This window comes from Thermobia domestica, chromosome 9 (genome assembly GCF_964235325.1).
Source record: "Thermobia domestica chromosome 9, izTheDome1.hap1.1, whole genome shotgun sequence".
NCBI lineage: Eukaryota > Metazoa > Arthropoda > Insecta > Zygentoma > Lepismatidae > Thermobia > Thermobia domestica.
The window spans coordinates 82,355,981-82,368,338 of record NC_137462.1 but is presented as its reverse complement, the minus strand read 5'-3'; the positions used below and the strand labels follow the sequence as shown (position 1 = coordinate 82,368,338).

General features: G+C 29.5%; 1 protein-coding gene across 1 annotated transcript in view; it reads right to left on the bottom strand.

Moving 5' to 3' along the window:
• Positions 1-900: 900 nt before the first annotated feature.
• Positions 901-12,358, bottom strand: part of LOC145694033 (sodium/mannose cotransporter SLC5A10-like) — an 80,368-nt gene continuing 68,910 nt past the window's right edge. The window contains exons 8-14 of the mRNA XM_081770171.1: positions 11,213-11,363; positions 10,432-10,600; positions 9,558-9,648; positions 7,727-7,869; positions 6,009-6,129; positions 4,202-4,358; positions 901-2,597 (exon numbers count right to left, since the gene is read on the bottom strand). Of these exons, the coding sequence (XP_081626297.1) occupies positions 2,531-2,597; positions 4,202-4,358; positions 6,009-6,129; positions 7,727-7,869; positions 9,558-9,648; positions 10,432-10,600; positions 11,213-11,363 (899 nt within the window). The 3' untranslated portion in view covers positions 901-2,530. The remainder of the gene's footprint in view (positions 2,598-4,201; positions 4,359-6,008; positions 6,130-7,726; positions 7,870-9,557; positions 9,649-10,431; positions 10,601-11,212; positions 11,364-12,358) is intronic.

The following is a 12,358-nucleotide window of genomic DNA, read 5'->3' as shown; positions in this document are numbered from 1 at the left end:
TATATAGAAATCTAAATATGTTTCTGGTGTTCAGCGTCTTAGATGTAATTGAAAACTAATATTATTGAAATCTTTAACATTCCACGATTATATCCTGTGAAGTAAAGGATAAAACTGTGAGCGGAAACGGCAGAACCCCAAGAAAATCACGTTGTACGATGATGTTCACCACGATCTAACTTTTCTCGGGATCGAACCGAGTTCCTCGTACGAAAAGTCGCTCTACTTCTGAGCTATTGTCCCCCTTTGACCACATTTGTATCCCTCCACAAATTAATAGTGAGTTGTGTTTTCTGTCCTTGTTTACATTCCTATGGCCATTATGGAAACAATTATAAATTAATGTAGATGAACGTACAAGTAAGACGAAATGGTAGTATTAGAACAAAGAAAAAATTAAATGAAATATTTCAGTTTAACATACCACGATTATGCTCTTTCGGCTAAGGGAGACAATGATGAAATCAAGTGTATGATGATGGCATAATTGGTGGAATGAAAAGTGGGAAGAAATGGAACTACCCCGTTGTCCACCACACACTTGCTTGGCCGGGAATCGAACAGCGACCCCAGGCACCAAAACAGAAAAAAGAATTAATGAAGAGAGTGCAGCTTCATACTCAAGTTCTTATGGTATATTCTTGAATAGAGATATCGTCACCGGTAAACCCGAGATAACTACCATAATTCCACTGAGTTACCACAACTTTGCGTCTACTACATAACCTCTGGTAGTGCGATATTCTCAATATAATGGATGCTACTAGCAGCATAGCCACTACAATTAAAACTTTCCTGTGATACCAAGAGTAACCAAAAATCTTATGTCAGTAGTTTTCTTTTAATACGTACAAAACATTTTACTTACTAAAGAAAAGGAAATTAATATTGAAAGAAAAATTTCTATAATCTTTTCAATATTTATTCGAAACATACTTTTTTTTTAAGATTGCCGTTAACTGTTTCATAGTATTCGTATATTTACACTGTACATATATTATAAATACAATTTTGCCTTGAGTTCATTATATACATTGGGAGTAGACATTGAATATGATTTCAAGACTTCATAAAAGTATAATCATGTATCAACTATACGCATAGAGGATATGATATAAATAATAGCGGTTGATTCCTATATTTTTCAACATATATACTTTAAAATTGATTTGTCTTAAAGTAAGTATATACAATTATCATCTATAATCTAGCTTCAAAACCAAGAAATATATTTATTATAACTATTATTTAATATTATAATATACATAATACTGTCAGCAAGATGAAAAACGTTAATAAAACGGACTAGTAAACAAGTAACCTTTTTTTGAACTATCAATACTTTACAAAAATAAATTTCACGTATAACTTAATGAACTTTGTGGGAATGTAATACAATACTGCAATATTATAGCTACTCTATGTATTGTATACTTACTTTGATATATATATATATATATATATATATATATATATATATATATATATATATATACCCATATTGCGTAGGGTTACTGCTATTTTTAGTTAAGTAATTATATTCGTAGAATTTAACACGAATATAATGTGTGTTGTGAAAATAAGTTAGAGATAATGTAATTTTTTAAGGTACAGGAACTCTGAGAATGTGTTATGCTTACATTTCTTCACAACAAAAATATGTCAAATCGATAAAATAGGAATCATTATCTGTAACAATTGTTTTCCGAGGTAAAATGTATCTCGTACACTGGCTCTCGTACACATTTGTTCAAGTAGTAAAAACTCAGTAACCTCTTGGAATACTATTTACTTGTTTCATTTTATCAGGTTTCGCGGCATTAAAGAAAATATTAAACTTCCTGCAGAAGACGTTAATGATTGAACTGTGAAAACCGAAGATTCGATAGAACACTACCGTACTAACGACAAATCTGTTTCGTTCGTTCTCTTTGAGCAAGTATTTGAGTTTTCGTACGGGATATCGCATTATAATATGAGAGCATGCCATGTTAACAATAGAAATCATTCTGTTTTATTATTATTATTAACTTTGAGTGTAATATGTCAAAACATAGGGATAAATATGTGATGCAGATTATGGTTTCTACAAAAAAGATAAAGTACATTAGCAAAGTCTATTTGAGAGAAAAAACGAACATGACTCTCATCACATGGGCCATTTATCAATTTCTGCACATATTCTGCCAACTCTTGTATATTCAGTCCTAGACACAAACCTATATTGAGAAAAAAACGAACTTCAAAACTTATTAATTAATGTTTCTGATATTTTGTACTTATAACCATTGATTTTGATATAAAATTCTCTAAAATGCACTTTTTATGGTTAGAAATCGTGTCGTAGGGTCTTCAGGCATGATGAAAAGCACTTGACACAAAACGCAGTTGGTGAGCAGACAGTCTTCTTTCTTGAACTAGAGAAAATTAATACTCATATTTCTGCTGAATTGTCGTAAATGCATATTCGCTATTTATTATAAGAGAAAATAATAGTTGACACATATTTTGCTGTATGTAGGCTTACTCTTCAAGCATAATATCCCCATAGAAAGGATGTCAGTATCATGAGGAAGATGGCGTTCCCATTCACAAATCTGTTGAAAAAGAAAGAAAATAAATATGGAACTACATATTATACAACTAAAGGATAACAAGGTTAAAAACTAAAATCAGAAGAGACAGTAACATTAATGACCTCTTTTCATTCTGTTACTTCTTTCCATTACATTCGGACTCATAAAAGTTAAAGTTATTGTGTTCCTCATTACTATTTACAATTCAAAGTTTGTTCTAATGCCACAGAAATGTAAAATATCACTCCGGCAGGTCACAGTCCTTTGCTAACCTTTTCACTTTGACATAAGAACTATGCTCTTTAATACTATACATCAACAGTAACTTTCTTTTTCTTCCCCCAAAACAATTTCTTGTTAATAATATCCTATCAGTTTCTTTCCCCTTTTTTACTTAATTCCACTATTATTCATATCCACAACTTTCGCTAACAGTTGTTCATTGATTTTTTTATTAAAAAAGAAAGAATTTAAACTAAATAAATAATTGTAATTAATTAAATATTATGAGGAAATAAAAGGATAAAGAAATTGAAATAAGAAATAGGAAATAAAATAAATGACTTTCTCCATTCTTTTCCATGCCTACAAGTAGAACTCTTTTGGTAGTTTTTCATTGTTCTTTCGTAATGTCCATGTCTTTGCTCTAAATGTAATACTCCACAATAAATATTTGACGAGATATTTCATAACTCTTTAAAGACGCGTAAAATACACGTCTTTTTTTATTTTTTTTCCTGAATGCTTGCTATGTCATTTTCCATTAATATTAGTCTAATATAATATTAGACTAATATTATATTATTAGTCTATTATTAGTCTAATTTCCTAATATTAGTCTAATTTCCCCCTCTCATAGTTCCATTCTTTCCAGTCGTATGAAATTTACATTATCAGTATTCAAATGATAAAAATCTATAAAATTTCCACGTACTAAAACATGTTTTCTTAATTCATATTGAATTCCTCTTACTTTGGTTGTATATTGTTTTTGCCTTTCCAATTATGATGTTCATATTCAACTATTATACTTTCTATATGTACTTCGAAGGTACTGTCATACTAAGAAATTAAAATAACTGACAACAGAAATAGAGATTTAGAGCCAACAAATAAAAGCATTTAAATTTGTCAGTGCAAAAGAGGAATAATAATAAAAATAATTAAACTAGTTTAAGCCATAATGTCAGTTTAGAATAAATAGCTACCTTCATCCACCAACTGTAATTGTCTAAGAGAAAGGCTTATATAAGTAAATTTTGACAAATCGTCTGCTGATATTAAGTGTCACTCATATATTATTCCTTGTTTTCAATGCTAACTTCTAATTTTTAAACTCTCTCGCAACCTTTAATGAAAGACCGCGTATTGATTTGAAGTACAAGGAAGGTTAATGTTAACATTTTTGAAAAGTACGGGAATACAATTGTGCAAATTCACTAAGAAACAGGTTCAATGTGGTATTTTAGTAACTCACTAATTCGAAGTTGTACGTATTGAAATAGAGAATTCAGTATTAATTACAAACACGCATAACTGTCTTACATGTTAATATTGTCGAATAATGAGAATTGCTTTGTATAAGCTATTTGTCGTTATTTTGCCAGGTAATGTTTTCTCCTTACCTTCTCCATTTTGGAGGTTCATAAAGGAAATTAGCAGCATCGACAGCGAGTTCTTCTCTGCTTTTGGCCACAGGAATTGTGTCCTCTTCTTGTTTTTGTGTATTGACACCACATAAAGTATTTAGGCATCTTTTCCAGAGCGGAATATCTTCTGGGTCTACCAATTAAAAGGAAAAATAATTGTAATTATAACTCAGTTAATGTGTTACATCCTACTGTATGATTAGTACCATATGTAACATTAACATTGTTTTTACCTTATTTTTATTGACTATCCCTAATCGTTTAATTTCGCTATGTATTATTTGCTTATTTCTTATCATAAACATTTTACGCTTTGGTGTTTATTGTATTGGCTCAGTGGTAGAGTGTTCATCTCTGGTGCAAGTGGTTCTTGATTCTATCTTAGGCCAGTGAGTTATGGAAGAGTATGTCTGCAGATTTTTCTCAGGATTTTCCTATGTACTCCCAGATTCTATTCTCTTTCAACCAGCTTTTTCATAATCTTCCATCTTCTTTAGCGTAATGCGTGAGATTGACTCCACATTTTCTAGTGTTGACAAGAATTGTAGGTTAACAAAATTTTCTGTTGAAATTAATAACAGCAACAGTAAATAAAAAAAAAATAGATGAACAATGATTTAAACCCTGTTATTGAGAACAGAAAACCTTTTGTATTTAATACATGGAAGATATGTGGTAACGTGTGAATTAGAAATATACGTTGGACAGTGCTTTAAAAATATGGAAAGTACACGTAAAATATTAGTAAAATGTCGTTTAATAGTAAAAGTAGGGAAAATTAAAATTAGCATTCCTTTCAGTTTTCAAACCGAATTTTTGTTTCGCTATTAAACTTACTATATGTACTAATCACATGGTACTAGTCACTTACTATACGTACTTACACATCAATTCATTTCCTAATAATGACTTCCAGAGATATAAGCAATAATCTCCAAGTAGTCACATACTGTGCTACACATCTCCAAGCCATCTTATAATATGAAATTTATTTTACTTTCAGTTCCATAGAAGTAAATAATTTGTTGCTCTTACTGCGAAGGAACTGCCACAGTTGTAAATGTTGTACATAGTTTGCATATTTCCAACTACATTCCAACTACATTGGATATTTATAAGAAAAAAAAAAGTCGTAGATAGCGAAAATTCGTGAACTAAGACACATAATATTTTACCAGACTTCCAAACTACAATTATGCTATGAATAAGTATTGGAAATTGCACAGAAGTGTTCTGTCTGTGGGACCATCTATCGACAGATATATTAAAACAAAAACGGAAAAGATTGAGAGACTTTATATATATATATATATATATATATATATATATATATATATATATATATATATATATATATATATATATATATATATATATAGATAGATAGATAGATAGATAGATAGATAGATAGATAGATTGATTGATTGATTGATTGATTGATTGATTGATTGATTGATTGATCGATCGATCGATCGTCTCAAGAGTAGGTTCCTTATCTGTCTTTCTGTTAAAACTGAAAGTGGTAGAAATCTGGCACTTCCGGTTTCACAACTGTAACATTTCAAAATATTTTCCTCTGTGAAACCGGAAGTAATACACCTATCATTTTTAGTTCGAATATCGGATCCCTGTGATTTGGAAGTCACTTATTTAACAGTGATTTTCCTTTTCGTATTTTGTATTTTCTTTAGACATTAATTAATTCATGAAAAATGTATACATACATACATAAAAGTGCACCAAAACAATGGAAAAAAATGAATTACGTAAAGAAAAATCGTACTTATTTCTTTATCCGCTGGAATATGCTTGTTAATGCTAACATCTGAATCACTTGATTCCATCCCTCCTTGATCATGGCGCACTTGAGTGCTGTGTCTTGTCCAGAACGTCAGCCGGTAAAGCTGCAAGAGATAAATAAAGCCAATATTTAATGAGCAAATAATGTAAAGGGACATATGGCCTGTACAGTTCACCACTTTATAGCTTAAAACATTGATCATGTATTAAGAGGCATTCACACATGTATCGCTTGATTATAGAATGTATTGCAGGAAACTGCGAATGTAACTACTTATATTGTAGATTGGCTTCTGATATAGTAAAAACCAAAATATTCTGATACTCGTAGCTCTAGGCATAAACTAATTGCAATTACTATAACCAGTCAGATTTATCTCGTTTTATATAAAGGTCTTTTAATTCAATTCATTTCTTTTTAAGCTACGATCTATTGTGCATCATAGTTGTATGTGGCAATTGAGACAGCATCGTAATGTCTTTGACTTTAACGTCTTCTAATATGACCGAGGTTTTCTACATAGTTTTTTTTTTTTTGTGTGTGTGTGTGTGTGTGTGTGTGTGTGTGTGTGTTCTCTAACTTGCTTAAAATAATACAAATATATGAGCTTACAAGTTATTAGCAGATGTGCTATCTGTGAGAGTGATTCCGAGTTCGTTTCCAGCGTAGATCATGCACTTGATATCCTACGTTAAACTACAGATCCACACCTTGCAGTGTTGGTGATTTTTATTTTTATTTATTTTTTAAACTTTTTTAAAGAGTTGAATTTAACTCTTAAGTCCTTCTACCCTCTTGGATTCAATTGCAAATTTTAATTTAAGATCATTTCATTCGGTTTTACAAAAATAGAATTGTCTAGATCTCTCATGTATCAAGTAAATTTTAATGTTTTCATTCATATTTTGTATTGAAAATGCATATAGCCAAACACCCTAATAATACCTAGGTAGAGTGAGTTTCTTATTACTAGTTAATCATTTAATTAAATGCTTATTACGATGTAATATTAGAATAATCATTTAGAAAGAAAGAGTTTGCGGCTCTTGCTTATGGAAAGTAATTCTCGATTTTATTATTATTATTATTATTATTATTATTATTATTATTATTATTATTATTATTATTAATAATAATAATAATAATAATAATAATAATAATAATAATAATAATAATAATAATAATAATAATAATAATAATAATAATAATAATAATAATAATAATAAGGTACTAAAACTGTCTTTCTGATTTGTATTATAACAAGTACTCACCTCTTATTTTTAGAAAATATTTAGAATTTGTTTTAGACAAGTTAGTGGTGGAAGGATTTCAAATTTTAAGTATACATTTTACAAAGCTTTTTATTTTAATTATATTAATATTTTCATTGCTTGTTTTCTTAGACATTCAATAACTTTCCTTTAAAAAAAAATTATTTCATATGTTACTAATGAATGAAAATAAATGTATAAACAATTTCCTCTTGGAGGATCAACTTTTGTGGAAATAATTTCAATAGCTCGTTGTACTTCGCATAATTTACCTTGGTATATCACAAATATTTTATATGTTGTTTTTATTATTTTGTTTTAAATTACAAAATTTATTTTATATTTGTACTTTGTTTTGCACAAGCTTCAGCTTTATTTCCCCTTAACATATTAATATTTATCTACGTAAAATGTATTTCGTGGACTTACCCGATCCTCTTCTATTGGTGGCGTGAGTAGGGATACTATGATAGCTGTTGCCAATGTGATGACGAATAATAAGATAGCAAAATGTAAATAGTGCACTTGTCCTACAATTAATTTAATGATCTCTGGACGAGGATCTGGTCTTCCTATATGGAAAAAATACGAAAAAAAAATCAATATAGTCTCGAAATTGAACGATAATAAAAGATGAAACAGACAAAACATTGAAGAAAATCTTATGTATATAATAAAAGCATACACATATATAACTAATGGTAAAACCATAGTAATTCAAGAATAATAGTAAGCTTATATATGAATATTATGACAGAGTTGACTCATTGATTGAATTACTTCTGCTTATGCCAAGAATTATTTCATTAAAACTGTAAAATATTTGACATTTTTCACAGTCTTTTGAGTACAAACTGACATAAAAAGACTTCAATCACATGTCTCATATTCTTATTCACTGATTCTGTAACTTGAACCTCTTCTCTTTCCTTTCCAACTAAAAGTTTGAAATTAATCGTTTTCAGGTTTTGCAACTATTTATTTGCTTTCATGAACTTTTAAATTTAAATTGCTCTGTCGTGTTTAAAACTTATTGCAAAATATATCGTTAAATTAACAAACTATAATATTTTCATTTTTTTAAACCAACATTTCGTGTTTTATAAAATACATTAGAATTAGGCAGGAATACTATGTTAGCTACAGAGATTTGTTATTTGATATACGAAAGTTACATATTTCAATTAAAATATGTTAACTATATTTTTCCATTAGCTACAGTACGGTAGAGCTTCCCTTTAGTCCATGAAACTACGAATATTTTGAAATCATAAAAACACGGATTTGTTTATGCTTTTTATTACTTAAAGTTTATCTCTATCGTAGTTAAATAATCCAAATATTGAGGATCCTAATAATCCTAGCACATAAAGAAGAAAGAAATAAGAAAAGCTCGGTCTTAAACTAATTTAAAAGGAATATTTCGATGTTTAGTGGGAACCCTTCTCAACACGAAACACACTGTACATATACTACAAATACGATCAAGCACCACTAAAATACAAATACAATAACAGGAAGCAAAAGTTCAACTCTATTCGTGTCGTTATGACTAAAGAAAAGTGCATAGCATAAAGACTAACGGAATAAATTAACTTTTTTTTTTTAGTTGTTTTAACCAAAATCTTGGTTAAGCCGCAATTTTTATTTCTGAAGACGAACAACTTTCTGCAAATAATTTCCAGTTATTTTATAAAATTTGTGTATTATCTTAATCTTTTGACGATGTGCTTCCTTTCACATGTTTTTCTAATTTTATTTATTTAGTTATTTATTTCATTTTTTTTCAAAAGTGTAAGAAACAGTTTTGATGTATCTTTAATTGATGTCATGTGTTCTTTCATTATCAAAAAATAGTACTGCGACCCGTCTATCCATATAAAGATTTTCACAGGAACACACGGCGTCATACATAACCGATATTGAGTCTTCTTTATAGATACATCAAAACCAATACATAATTTTAATAAAAATTGCGGGGAAGTGATAGTTGAGGATTGCGTAGTGCCACCATTGTGAAATACTGAACAATGCTTCCTGGATAATTTTGTAATCCGTGATAACATGATAGTGTCATCATACAACTTTTGATAATAAATCCTTAATATTGAGTACTTAAATTCCTAAATTCCTACGAATCTTAAATTCCTACTTAAATCCAAATCAACTTTATTGAGCAAGTGGTTAATTAATTTGCAGTCACGCGTATTGGTCTCGAAATGCGAGTAATGATATATAACAAAATAATGCTATCACTTACCTGTTCCGCAAGGAGGTATAGTGTATCCATACTCCAATCCAAAGCGAATTAAACCAGTTACGAGACCAACCATTAAGCCCCAGAAAGCACCCTACGAATAACGAAAGAAAACATGTATTAAAATGATCTTTTAAAACAGGAAGATACTTATGATTGATTATTCAATTACACTAAGTTGGAAGATGAAACGAAGCAAGTTTCTAAAAACACTAATAAAAATTATGTTCCCTTATACAAATTATTGTTTAATATCAACCAATTTTGTTTGCATGCTAGCAGTGGCAGCACAACTTAAAAAAGGGAAGACAGCGTTAAAAAAAATATAATTTTATCCCTGGAAGCTAAGGTAGGAACACTTTTAATGTCCTAATTTTATACACAAATTAGGATATTAGGTAATTGTCTGCCCTTTGTTTGTAGCAGTAAAGTTATAATTTTTACCGCTGTACCTTCCCTTATGAGGCGTCATGCCGTGTAACTGCTTAATATGTAAAACCTTGTTGGAAACAGTTATTTTCTTTATTCTTACCAAATTATTGTACTTTGTTAAAATATAGTTTGAACCCAAATAAAACCAACTTTTTAAAATTCAGGTCAAGATCTTAGGGTATGATGACTCAAGGAAAGAGATCGTCAGTTTCTCTTGTAACTTTTGGTGACAATGCCAAGGGACTAACTTATTATAACTTGTAATAACATTCGACTTACTGATAGCCCCCCATTGGTTCCTAATGTCCTTTCAACAATTTTACTGTTGGTTAGAAAATAAAACGTTGGTTTAATTCTAGTTTCGTTATACATTTTTAAAAAATTGCTGACATCATAAAAAAATTTTAAGAAGAAATGAATCTCTTTAAATGATGGTAATTATTACCTGTTCATTTGTTCGAGTCCAAAATATTCCAAGAATATAGATGGCGCAAACTGGCGGTGCAAGAAATGCAGAGATACTTTGAATGTACACAAACAATTGGCTGTCGTTTGATGATTGTATTATTGGAACCCAGACAATACTAATACCCAGAAGAACAACAACTGATAATCTGTAAAATAATAATAATAATGAAATATTACGACTCAGCAGTGTTAATTGCAAAGTAAGAATTTAACAGTGTATACTGTAGAAATAACTATTTTATTTTATTTTGTTATGCTAATGGGCATAAACTGAAAACGAAGTCCGAAATATGTTTCTTATATTTACAATTATGTTTCAGTTTATGTGCTAAAAAGCTTTCCTTAAGTTTGCTATATGTGCCTGGAAAATAGCATGATGCAATAACTCAAGCTGCATCTTTCAACTGCATTGTAGATACAAGTAGTACAATTTTAGCACCCAATTATTACAAGAATTGCATTCAATGCATCGAAATATTATCTACTATATATACTGTATATATAGTCAGATATAAAGAAATCATCAGTATAGGTCTAAATTAGTTTTCTATTTTTTTAATGAACAAAAAGAAGGAATATAGTGTACTTTATTTTAAAAAATAAATCAGTAGTTTTAAAATCTCACGTATGATCGACAAAGATCAAAATAAAAACATTCAAAAACAAAATTTCGTAAATATTGTATGATTATACTTATGGAAGCGTATAGCGTATGATAATATATATACTATAGACACGAATTAACACACAAGCCTTACCTGCCAACGATAAGAAGTTCAGTTTCCGAAGCATTCTTTCGAATTCGGGTCCAAATATCTAAGCTGAAGATTGTCGAACTAGAGTTAAATATTGACGACAAGGAACTCATCAATGCAGCCAACATTACAGCTAACATCAGTCCCGCCAATCCTGAAAATAAAATTTTAAAAAATGCTTATGTGCTTATTTTCATTATTAACACATGGTATATACATATATTTTTTGTAAATATTTTAAATTGCTGGTTTTGTGCTTGTAAGTATTATTGAAGAGTCATTTTTTTTTTTTTTTAATTCAGTGTTTGTCTCTGATGCTCATACTACTTTACTATGAAATGAAATGAAATTTTATGTTCAATGTCCCACTTTTTTGTCCTTCAGGCCAAAGGAGACTGATTATTAGTGAAAGTGGATGAAATAATTAGTGAAATGAGAAAGTGGGAGGAAACAGGAGACTCCGTTAAAACTTACGAATACTACTTTACTCTTCTTTCATGTCTATTTAATTTACTCAGGCCATTTACTTAATTGTCTAAATGCTGTTTACACCTGTACTAAAAAAAATAATAATAATTTATTTTCTGTATAATAGCATTAATGAGTCAATTTGTGTCCAATAAAGGCAACACAATTGTAAAAACGTTTCTGTTTAAAAATATTACTGTAGGGAAACCTTCAATTTCATTAATTGTTGACATACTCAGTTACAAATTACAGACAAATTCTGACCAAAGCATATATTAACTAATAAATAATAGCGTTTGATGATTGTATTTCATAATGTGTCTGATGAAGGCGAAGTTAATTTGCCGAAACTGTAACGCTATTATTTATTAGTTAATATATGCTTTGGTCAGAATTGGTCTGTTATTTTATACAAGAAGTTCCAAAGCTAGAATGAGTGGCATTCAGTTACAAATTACGTTTTTTTTAAAAATGTTCATATTGAGAACTACACTTCCAGTTCATATTCGAACTTCCTTACAAATGAAAGATTTTTGCATTTTACAAATCAACGGTTACTTTTCGAAATTAGTGAAAACTCCAGTAATTGTGAAGCATTAGTAAAAGTTTGAATAGAAGATTAACAAAACTTCAATATTTGTGCTAGTTTTTACATGGAGCCTCAAAAAATCTGAGTTAATT